This window comes from Arachis ipaensis, chromosome B05, assembly GCF_000816755.2.
Source record: "Arachis ipaensis cultivar K30076 chromosome B05, Araip1.1, whole genome shotgun sequence".
Lineage (NCBI taxonomy): Eukaryota > Viridiplantae > Streptophyta > Magnoliopsida > Fabales > Fabaceae > Arachis > Arachis ipaensis.
In genome coordinates, this window is record NC_029789.2 from 147,488,082 (window position 1) to 147,498,880 (window position 10,799).

The 10,799-nt window shown below is 30.4% G+C and overlaps 3 protein-coding genes across 5 annotated transcripts in view; 1 reads left to right on the forward strand and 2 right to left on the reverse strand.

Moving 5' to 3' along the window:
- LOC107644868 (mediator of RNA polymerase II transcription subunit 36a) overlaps nt 1-3,960 on the forward strand; it is a 6,005-nt gene extending 2,045 nt beyond the window's left edge. The window contains exons 2-8 of one of the 3 annotated variants that reach the window (XM_021103251.1): nt 1,007-1,047; nt 1,158-1,453; nt 1,682-1,777; nt 1,886-1,963; nt 2,058-2,234; nt 3,046-3,114; nt 3,385-3,960. In XM_021103251.1, the coding sequence (XP_020958910.1) occupies nt 1,032-1,047; nt 1,158-1,453; nt 1,682-1,777; nt 1,886-1,963; nt 2,058-2,234; nt 3,046-3,114; nt 3,385-3,561 (909 nt within the window). In that variant the 5' untranslated portion in view covers nt 1,007-1,031 and the 3' untranslated portion in view covers nt 3,562-3,960. Of the gene's footprint in view, nt 1-907; nt 1,048-1,157; nt 1,454-1,681; nt 1,778-1,885; nt 1,964-2,057; nt 2,235-3,045; nt 3,115-3,384 lie in introns of those variants that run through there. The other 2 variants (XM_016348815.2, XM_021103252.1) reach the window with 2 other exon arrangements.
- LOC107642222 (protein DETOXIFICATION 35-like) lies at nt 4,413-5,493 on the reverse strand. Its single transcript, XM_016345517.2, has 3 exons — nt 5,343-5,493; nt 4,963-5,049; nt 4,413-4,706 (listed from the first exon to the last, which is right to left on the reverse strand). The coding sequence occupies exons 1-3, from the start codon at nt 5,430-5,432 to the stop codon at nt 4,641-4,643; spliced, it is 243 nt and encodes an 80-aa protein (XP_016201003.1). The 5' UTR covers nt 5,433-5,493; the 3' UTR covers nt 4,413-4,640.
- LOC107644869 (protein DETOXIFICATION 35) lies at nt 5,708-9,802 on the reverse strand. The gene is made up of 7 exons (XM_016348816.2): nt 9,474-9,802; nt 8,048-8,673; nt 7,507-7,563; nt 6,909-7,147; nt 6,638-6,756; nt 6,258-6,344; nt 5,708-6,001 (listed from the first exon to the last, which is right to left on the reverse strand). The coding sequence occupies exons 1-7, from the start codon at nt 9,777-9,779 to the stop codon at nt 5,936-5,938; spliced, it is 1,500 nt and encodes a 499-aa protein (XP_016204302.1). The 5' UTR covers nt 9,780-9,802; the 3' UTR covers nt 5,708-5,935.

Consider the following 10,799-nt stretch of genomic DNA (forward strand, 5'->3'; position numbering starts at 1 on the left):
AATAGAAATAAATATAATAATGATAAAAATAAAAAAAAGAAGAGAAAAAACAAAAAAAAGATAAAAAAAAAAAGAAAAAAGACTAATAAAAAAAGAGTAAGCAAGCCAAGAAAAGAGAAAAAGAAGAAGAAAAAGAGAAAAATAAAAGATTAAGCTAAAAGATTGGAAGAAGAGATTTTAATGGTTTTTGTAACTTATGCGATAAAGACTGTGATAATGATCACGCTCTTAAAGATCATCAGTCTAGAGTTCATCTTAACGAAACCAATGTATGCACTACTTGTCTAGATTATAACGGTTGCTGATTAATTATTTAATAGGAAATTAGAAGTAGTACTCTTTTAGTACTCCTTTAGTACTCCATTGCTTTAATTAGGCATTTTGTTCAGATCTGTTATCATTAGCTTTATTGAACTGTACAAAATTAGTTAAAATAGTATAACCATATATATAGTTATTATTGGTATTGTAATTAATGTGATTCTTCATTAATACGAATTTATCAATTACTTTCATTTCAGTTTCTCTAGTTGTATGTAAATCAGATCTTGATGAGCATTATAGGAACTATGACAATAGACATCATCGTTAGTGATGTCTGGTTTACTAAAGAAAAATGAAACAAAAGATCTTTAATTATTAAATTTAAGTAGTTTTTATATTATGCTTTTAATCGGTTTAAGTGTCTCCCAATATCTAAGTATTTGAGTAGTTTTTATATTATGTATTTAGTCAGCTTAAGTGCCTCCCAGAATTTCGACCTTTGTTTAAGAATGTAAATAGAGTCGGCTACCAAAAATATTTTTAATCAAGTTATTTTTATAATTTATTAATTAATGTTTTAATTTTGAGCTTTTTTCTTTAATTATATTTTTTTAGAATTTCTACTTTAAAAAGTTATTAATTCACTCGAACTGTCAAAAACCCTAAACCCTAAAAGTTTAGCTATAAATTCTTCATTACCACACTTCATTTTGTCTTCATTCCGATCCGTATTCATTCAAACCCTTCTATAATCTAAGCTTTCGAAGATGGCTCCTCCCCGAGGTTATTGCCAAATCGTGTTTCCTTTTTCGTAATTCAATCTCTAGTACTTTTGGCTTGATTCTACTGGTTCTTCATAATGTTTGATAAGTTTGAAATTTCATTTTCTGCAGGTCGTGGTGGTGCTGGTGGAGGGTTCAGGGGTGGCAGAGGTGACAGAGGCAGAGGGAGAGGTGGTGGTGGTGGAAGAGGTACGCCATTCAAAGCTCGAGGTGGCGGCGGCAGAGGTGGTGGTGGTCGTGGAGGAGGTAGGGGTGGCCGTGGAGGAATGAAGGGAGGCAGCAAGGTTGTGGTTGAACCTCACAGACATGAAGGTATTTTCATTGCAAAGGGTAAAGAAGATGCTCTTGTTACTAAGAATTTGGTTCCTGGTGAAGCTGTTTATAATGAGAAGAGGATCACTGTGCAGGTTATTTTCTTCTTCAGCTTGTACCAATTTTTTTTTCTTTTTTGGTGTGTAAATAATTTGTTGATTTTTATAATATGCTGCATTATGTAATGAAATGCTTGAGAGCTGTTGGTTTTAGCATCTGTTATTATCTTGTTCATGCCTTGCAAAAAGAAAGAAAAAATTAGATTAGTGTACTTAAACATAGCATCTGTTATGTTGCATATGAACTATTATTACATTCTGCAGAAGGAGGATGGCTCAAAAGATGAGTACAGGGTTTGGAACCCTTTCCGTTCCAAGTTGGCTGCTGCCATTCTCGGTGGGGTTGACAACATATGGATTGTAAGTAGTTTCAGGTGTCTTAATAACATGTGTTGTGTCTTAGCCTTTGCTTTGAATCCTGTATATTAATTTGCATATTCTGATCGGCTTCGCTTGTGTTCTATAAAGAAACCTGGTGCTCGAGTCCTGTACCTAGGAGCTGCTTCTGGAACAACTGTTTCACATGTGTCGGATGTTGTTGGTCCGGTATGTACTAATTCAAAATTCTATAATCATTTCAAGTGATTTTATGGTTTTCAAGAGCTGCTAAGAATTTGTTGTTTGTGATTGATGTATGCAGAATGGAGTTGTCTATGCCGTGGAGTTCTCTCATCGTAGCGGGCGTGACTTGGTCAACATGGCGAAGAAACGCACCAATGTTATACCCATTATTGAAGATGCTAGACATCCAGCTAAGTACAGGATGTTGATTGGCATGGTAGATGTGATATTTTCTGATGTTGCGCAGCCTGATCAGGTGTGGTTTAAGGCTTTAAGCTTCTTGGCAATTCGATTGTGAAAGATATATCTGTTAAATATTGAAGTTTTAGAGGATGGTTCCACCCTCCTTTTGACTGTTTAACCTATTCATTTTTTATCTTCTTTTCATGTCTTTTTATGGCTGTCAAACTTCAGGTAAGTATCTCTTTGCTCCAATTCTGTATGTTCATGCTCTACAGTTTTTGCATGTCAAAATTTTCATTGAGGCAATCAAATGATGTTTTTATTATTATCTTTATTTATTTTTTTTTAACTTTTAGTGATAACCTGCTGCATAGGGCAAAGTCTTTTTCTTTCAAATTTTTTTATATGTTTATGCAATGTACTTTCCATTTAAAATTCTCTTAAAAGCTTCCTGTTTTCAGTAATTGATGGATGTTAATAGTTCTCAAATACAAAGTATTTTTTCACTTGAACAATTTCCTCTTCTATATGTTACATCTGTGCACATGAGGAGATATACTCGGATTCCCCTTCAGGACATCTTGGATGATGCAGATTCGAGATTCTGATGCACGACTTATTTTTTTTTTCTATCCCAATGTTTTCTCTCTAGAACAGTAAACTTGCTTTTGCAGTATTTAGTTCCTTGATAAGTTGGTTTTTCTTTCGATGTTCCGGTCTTCTCTGAGCATGTAGTCTGCTTTATTTGTGGACTTGTAATCTAACCGGATAATAGTTCTATGAGAACATTATTTCCTTACGTTACCAACAGTCTGGATTATAAATTAGATTATGCATCAATATTTTCCCCCTAAAACTTTATGCTATATTGATCACCCTTGCAGGCAAGGATTTTAGCATTGAATGCCTCATATTATCTCAAAGCAGGGGGTCATTTTGTTATTTCAATCAAGGTTTGTTTACGTTAGATTTTTGTTGATAAGATGCCTCTCATGTGGAGTACATCCATAATTCACATATATTCTTAATTGAAATCTGTCCTTTCATAATATAATTTATGAATGAATTAGATAGATGGTTAAAGTTGCTCAGCAACAGTTGAAAACCTTATCCTAATGGTTGCAGTTTGATTATGTGGATCAAACGAGTCCTTAATGTGTTGGATTGTTTGACTTGGAAAAAAGGGGTAGTGATCAATAATCTAATTTTTTTGTATGCAATAGGCCAACTGCATAGATTCCACAGTACCAGCGGAGTCGGTGTTTGCAAGTGAAGTCAATAAGCTGAAGGCGGAGCAGTTTAAGCCTTTTGAGCAAGTCACCCTTGAACCATTCGAACGGGACCATGCCTGTGTCGTTGGTGGATACAGAATGCCTAAGAAGAAAAAAGATGCCGAGTAAACTTGTTTTTTAAGATTACATTACATGTTTTAATATTCAATATCTTGAGATGTTAGTGATATATTGTGAATAAAGAAATCTTGAGATTTTTATACCTACACCTTGTTCTGATAGTCTCTACTCGATAGAAGCTTTTCAAAAGAATGTGTAATGTAAATTTGTAATTTCATGGTTGGGTTTCTTCTTATAGTGTTATCAAAGTGATTATTTTGTTATCTTTTTGCTTGGTTGAAGCAATTTCTCTTAATGTTTCAATTAAGTTTCTTTTAAAGGGAGAAAAGGCAATCCTCTGCGTTACTGATGCGTTATATGAATAGCGTATTCAGCCCTTTTGGTTGCCAAAATTGATGATTGAGCACATGCTTGCGAGTGCCATTTTTCTCCATATGGTTCTTGCATTCAGTTGCTCTCATATCATCATCATATGTATGAATTTTATCTGGTTGAATCCCTGCATTTTGATTTGAATTTTATCTTTTCTTTTGATATAGAATTGGGAAGTTCTTTAGTGTTAACAGCCATTGGATTATAATTTTAGTAACAGTTTATAACTTATCCTCTCTTAGAAGGGATTATTAACTTTAGGGGTAAGTACGATTTTGGTGCCTTAAGTTTAGTGCCAGAATCGAATTCGTCCCTCTTGTTATTTTGCCATTAAAGTCGTCCCTAATGTTTTTTTTCGTATTAAAATCGTCCTTTTTATTTTTTTTGGACAAAAATACCCTTTTTTTTTTTTTTAATTTTATAATTTTTATTATTAAAATAGGATAGGGGTAGTTTAGGAATAAAACAAAAAATTTTATTGAAAATGACGATTTTAATACGAAAAAAAACATTAAGGACGACTTTAATGGCAAAATAACAAGAGGGACGAATTCGATTCTGGCACTAAACTTAAGGGACCAAAATCGTACTTACCCCTTAACTTTACAAAATATTAACCCTATTGAGATATGATTACAATATCAACAATTTTTTTTATACTAACGAATTACAATTCCACACCATATGAAATGGGAAGAACAGAGTCCTTTTCTTGTGTCTTTTAAGGTTCTTGGGAGATGTTACATTTTAATATTTTATATCATCTCTTTTCGGATTCCCTTGGGGCTCCACTTTTGCATGCGATTAGCTGTTTGCTCCACCTGCAAATTGTATTTATGATTTTATCACAAGGTAACATTAGATGATTAAAAAGAAAATTACAAAGCACAGGTTGAATAGGATGAAACATTCGGGGAAAAGAAACATTGTGTTGTAATAGCTCTTAATGCATAATGATTGATGGACAATGATTCTTCCAAATTCTACACAAAAAGTACTTAATTGGCTCGCTTAATGATGCTTGATTAAGACGTTGACATAACTAGCTTACATATAATAACAATAACAATGTGTTACCTGTTTGGTCCAGTTGGTTCTCCAAATAATAACTGTGATGACCAAAATCTGAATAATACTTCCGGACAGTGTCCCTCCCCATAGCCCCTACATCCACCAAGGTATCAAATAATATAATGTAAATAAAGCCTAGAAGATGCTTTTCCATGCTGTAGTACTTTCATTATTGGTTATTGGATACATTAAAAATCAGTAAATTATGTATTTTTGTATAAATATAAATAAATTATTTATTCTTTATATTTTAATATATATTCTATATTGGTGTTTAATTTTTTATATAAATGTACCATAATTAAATTTATTTTTTCTTTAAAGGGACGCTTTGAAGATTAAGGAAGAAAAAATAATTGGTATAGAAACAAGGTCAAGGTGAATACCTTCACACCAAAATGTTGAATGAAACCAAGAAAATAGCCAAGTGAGAGTCCAAAAATGTAATAACATGCCAAGTTTATGTATCCAACCATTACTTGCCATCCACATCCCGTAGCAACACCTATGGACAAAATAATTAAAAAACAAACTAAGGTTAATACCTAATAGTTAATGGAAATGGAATAACTCTACACAAACACAAGGTTCTTTCCTTTTTTTTCTTCCTTTTTACGCGTTTTCTTTTTTTTTTTTTTAATTTTATAATTTTTATTATTAAAATAGGATAGGGGTAGTTTAGGAATAAAACAAAAAATTTTATTGAAAATGACGATTTTAATACGAAAAAAAACATTAAGGACGACTTTAATGGCAAAATAACAAGAGGGACGAATTCGATTCTGGCACTAAACTTAAGGGACCAAAATCGTACTTACCCCTTAACTTTACAAAATATTAACCCTATTGAGATATGATTACAATATCAACAATTTTTTTTATACTAACGAATTACAATTCCACACCATATGAAATGGGAAGAACAGAGTCCTTTTCTTGTGTCTTTTAAGGTTCTTGGGAGATGTTACATTTTAATATTTTATATCATCTCTTTTCGGATTCCCTTGGGGCTCCACTTTTGCATGCGATTAGCTGTTTGCTCCACCTGCAAATTGTATTTATGATTTTATCACAAGGTAACATTAGATGATTAAAAAGAAAATTACAAAGCACAGGTTGAATAGGATGAAACATTCGGGGAAAAGAAACATTGTGTTGTAATAGCTCTTAATGCATAATGATTGATGGACAATGATTCTTCCAAATTCTACACAAAAAGTACTTAATTGGCTCGCTTAATGATGCTTGATTAAGACGTTGACATAACTAGCTTACATATAATAACAATAACAATGTGTTACCTGTTTGGTCCAGTTGGTTCTCCAAATAATAACTGTGATGACCAAAATCTGAATAATACTTCCGGACAGTGTCCCTCCCCATAGCCCCTACATCCACCAAGGTATCAAATAATATAATGTAAATAAAGCCTAGAAGATGCTTTTCCATGCTGTAGTACTTTCATTATTGGTTATTGGATACATTAAAAATCAGTAAATTATGTATTTATGTATAAATATAAATAAATTATTTATTCTTTATATTTTAATATATATTCTATATTGGTGTTTAATTTTTTATATAAATGTACCATAATTAAATTTATTTTTTCTTTAAAGGGACGCTTTGAAGATTAAGGAAGAAAAAATAATTGGTATAGAAACAAGGTCAAGGTGAATACCTTCACACCAAAATGTTGAATGAAACCAAGAAAATAGCCAAGTGAGAGTCCAAAAATGTAATAACATGCCAAGTTTATGTATCCAACCATTACTTGCCATCCACATCCCGTAGCAACACCTATGGACAAAATAATTAAAAAACAAACTAAGGTTAATACCTAATAGTTAATGGAAATGGAATAACTCTACACAAACACAAGGTTCTTTCCTTTTTTTTCTTCCTTTGGTGAATAATTATATAAGGTTAAAAGAGGAAGTGTAATTAATTACCTGTTATCACTAGCGAAGCACTACTAATAATCAAGGCTAGAGCAAGAACATTAGCTAAATCACCCACAGCTTTGATCATATCCTCACTGTTGGTAAAGATTGTGGCAATTTGTTGTTTGCTAAAGAAGATTACGATCATGAATAAAATCCCCATGAAGAGGGACTCAAACATTGCCACAAAGAATGAGTATCTTGCTGCTCTTGGATGTGACATGCCAAGTGTATTAGACACACGAACACTAGGAGTACAATAATAAAAAATCACATTAAGAAATAAGCATTAGAACAAAACAAAGAAAAATGAACACAAATTATCATTAAAAGAAATTAGATTCTTATTGCAGATATAAATTTTAAATCAAATTTCTCTAAATAATTATCATTTAAAAATAATATTGTAAGAATATAATTACAAACTTTTTTGTATAATAGAGATTAAACTTTTTTGTAAGGACTTATTTAAAAATAATATTGTAATAGAGATCAAACACACACACACACTCTCTTAAAGTCATATTTCCCCGCCATTATGTATATTATTTTCTGTTAATAATAATAATAATTGTCATTTTGATTTTTAGTATAATCCGTCATTCACCTGGTGGCGATACTCATTCCAAAGAGAAGCATGGCGTAGATACCCAGAATATTCATGCTGAAACATAAAGTAACATTAGTGAAGTAAACCAAGATAACATAGGAATTACACGCTAGATTTTAAACAACAAAAACTCAATAGAAAAAAAAATGTGTATTCCAAGCAATATAAGTATGAATTTAATTTTTATACACGGAAAGTATAAAGTAATATTTTACATATCAGTAAAAAATATTAAAAATAAATACTCAATTTGATCACAACAAATTTTAAATTTGATACTTTGATCTCGAAAAATTTTTATTATTCTAAAAATAATTCTCTTAAGACAAATTATTTCATCACTTTCAATAAAATTTTTAATGTGTTTTGAAAATAAAAAATGTCTTGAAAATCAGTTTAGATGTTTACTCAAATTAATTTTCAACCGTCTAAATTGATGATTGTGTAAACTTTTTATATTATCAGTATATTAAAATTAAACTCTATAATTAGTTAATTACATAACAACAGACAATGAAATTTAATTTGATTATCTTACCAAATAGAATAGGAACCAAGAGCAATCACAGGATTTTGAAGTTGACCAACAAGTAGCACAACAAAATTACCATGCCATTGGTCTAAGCAAGTCATCACAGAAAATGAAAGACTTAACCTAATAAATGCCCATAAATCAGAAAAAGCCATCCAAGACAAACCATTCCACCCTTCTTTGCACCAACAAGAAGCATAGATTGTAAGAGCCAAAGCAAAAACCCAACCTGTTACATTAGTGGCCAAAGCTAACCCTGTTGTACCCAAATCCATTGCATTTATGAATACATAAAGCAACAAATTTTGTATCACTAGGGACACAAATGATATGAACATGATTGCATTGACTTTGCATTGTGCTTGAAGGAATCTTTGGATTGGAAGACTAATTGCATAGGAAAACATGTTTGGAATTACTTGTAAGGCATAATTTCCAGCAATTTTGGCTATGCCTTTTTCTTGGCCAAGAAACTCTAAGATTGGTGTTGCATATATGTGTGTAGGTAACAAAAATATGGATGTCACAAATAATGCAATCCATGATCTTTGAACAAAAATTCCAGTGGATTGAATTTGTCCTGCTCCATATGCTTGTCCACAAAGTGTTGCCACTGCTGATGACATACCATACTGCAATTTTATTGAAACCATGAACTCTTAGATAATTATTAGATAGTTCTCAATGAATTTAAAATCAAGGGTTAATTATAAAAGTATTTACTAAAATGATCTTGTTTACTAACTAATTTATTGTGTTAATATCTTATTGAAATCTCCATGATAGTTGTTTTATATAAAATTTGAGTATAATAAATAATTTAAAAGAAGGAAAAAATATCAAATGATTACATATATATTCAACTAGAAACCAACTTTTGACTAAGGTAAAAAATATTTTGATCACTAATTATACTGCAAAACATATATTGAAAATGTATGAAATATCACATTAATATATAGAAATATTTAGTAACTGATTAGTATTTTTTTTTTTGGAGCAATGCTACATGACCAGCAAATATTATTATTTTTGGCAAGTATCTTATCAGCAATAATTTACATCTATATTTACAGGCATTTTATATACAAGAAGTATATAATTTACACTTATATTTATCAAAATTTTACACATAAATCAATACAATTTGCACCCAAATTTTTCAAAATTTGCATACATAAATTAATAAAATTTATTTGTTAAAAACAATTTAGTATTTGTGTTGGCCAAATAATGGCCAAAAATACTAAATATTGTTAACCCCAATAGTTTCTCATTTTTTATAGCATTTTTGAAACACATAGCACTGTATGTATTGCTATATGTTGAGAAATGGAAAGAAGAAAAACCAAGTTATTGGATGAAGAATTATGAGTAATATAAGAATGAAGAAGTAAGAAGAGAGTTATTGAGAAGGAATGAAGGTACAAACCAGCAAACAAAGATAGATAGAACTGATGACACCAGTGTAAACAGAAATAGAAGAGAGAATTATGTCTCCAATATGGCCAGCATATATGTTAACTGAGGAATTTATGAGAAACTGAAAGAGTGAGGAAAGTGCCACTGGCAATGCTATCTTCCATAACTTCACTGTCTCATTCCACAACACAAACTTTGCATCCTTCAAGCTCTTCACTCCCAAGTAATCATTCTCTTCATCATGATGATGATGATCACTACATGATTCTTTCCTCACATCAACTAGTAGTGGTGCCTCCATTTTGAATTCAAGCATGCCACCCTCTTCCCCAAAATTCTATATATAAAGATAACACTCTAATATATAAATTAATATGTATGTAAGTCTTATCTCTATGAAGATATTTACACAAAGGAGCCACTTAGATAAAGATGTCAAAAACGTCTTTTTTTTAAAGATGTTTTTTAAAAATTAAAATTTAACACATATAATTAATTAAATTGTATTATTTTTATTAAAATTAGACTAGATAAATCAGTTTAGCAAAAAAATTAATAAATTAAATTTTAAACCGGTATAAATTAATATTTTTTTATAAAAAAATTACTACAATATCCCTATTATAAAACACAACTAAAATATCCCTATTTTATATATATATATATTAATTTTGAAAACTTTAAATTCTAATCCTATAACGATAGAGAAGAAAAGGGTTAAAATTTAGAATTCTTAAAATTAATATATATAATAAGAGTATTTTAGTCATTTTATATAATAAGGGTATTGTAGTAATTTTTTATGAAAAAATAATATTAATTTAGACGAATTCAAAATTTGATTCACTATTTTTCGGTCAAATTAATTTGTCTGACCTAATTTTGACAAAAATAATATAATTTAAGTAATTATATGTGTTAAATTTTAATTATTAAAAAATATCTTTAAAAAAAGACGTTTTCTTATATCTTTACGGGAGCATCCCCTTTACACAAACGCTTTAATTTGCTGATATAGTTTCACAGCCATACAAAAGAAAATAGTGTAGAGGAAATTATTAACACTCTATTTTGGACTGTTATATTTTATTAACCGGAGTTTTCGATTTTAGAATGCTGCATTGTACGAAACAAGTCCTTTGTTTTCATATGCAATGTTGTAGCCTTTTCTTATTTGTCTTTTACTCAACTAAGACACAAGTATGGCACGTTTAATTTATAGCGCTTGTCTTTTTTTTAACAGCTAACAACATTAGTTTGCATGGCCAACACTCAATGTTAGATATTTTAATGGATTTATCTAATTTATATTTTAAGGATACATATTAACATGATA

Bases quoted from the DNA above. Each gene is read 5' to 3' on its own strand.
- LOC107644869 (XM_016348816.2), bottom strand. From the start codon at position 9,779: ATGCTTGAATTCAAAATGGAGGCACCACTACTAGTTGATGTGAGGAAA. The intron at 8,674-9,473 runs GTTTGTACCTTC...ATAAAATTGCAG, and splicing joins CTATCTATCTTTGTTTGCTG to TATGGTATGTCATCAGCAGT. The intron at 7,148-7,506 runs GTGAATGACGGA...TTGTACTCCTAG, and splicing joins GGAATGAGTATCGCCACCAG to TGTTCGTGTGTCTAATACAC.
- LOC107642222 (XM_016345517.2), bottom strand. From the start codon at position 5,432: ATGGTTGGATACATAAACTTGGCATGTTATTACATTTTTGGACTCTCA. The intron at 5,050-5,342 runs GTATTCACCTTG...TGGTGGATGTAG, and splicing joins TTCAACATTTTGGTGTGAAG to GGGCTATGGGGAGGGACACT. The intron at 4,707-4,962 runs GTAACACATTGT...TACAATTTGCAG, and splicing joins GAACCAACTGGACCAAACAG to GTGGAGCAAACAGCTAATCG.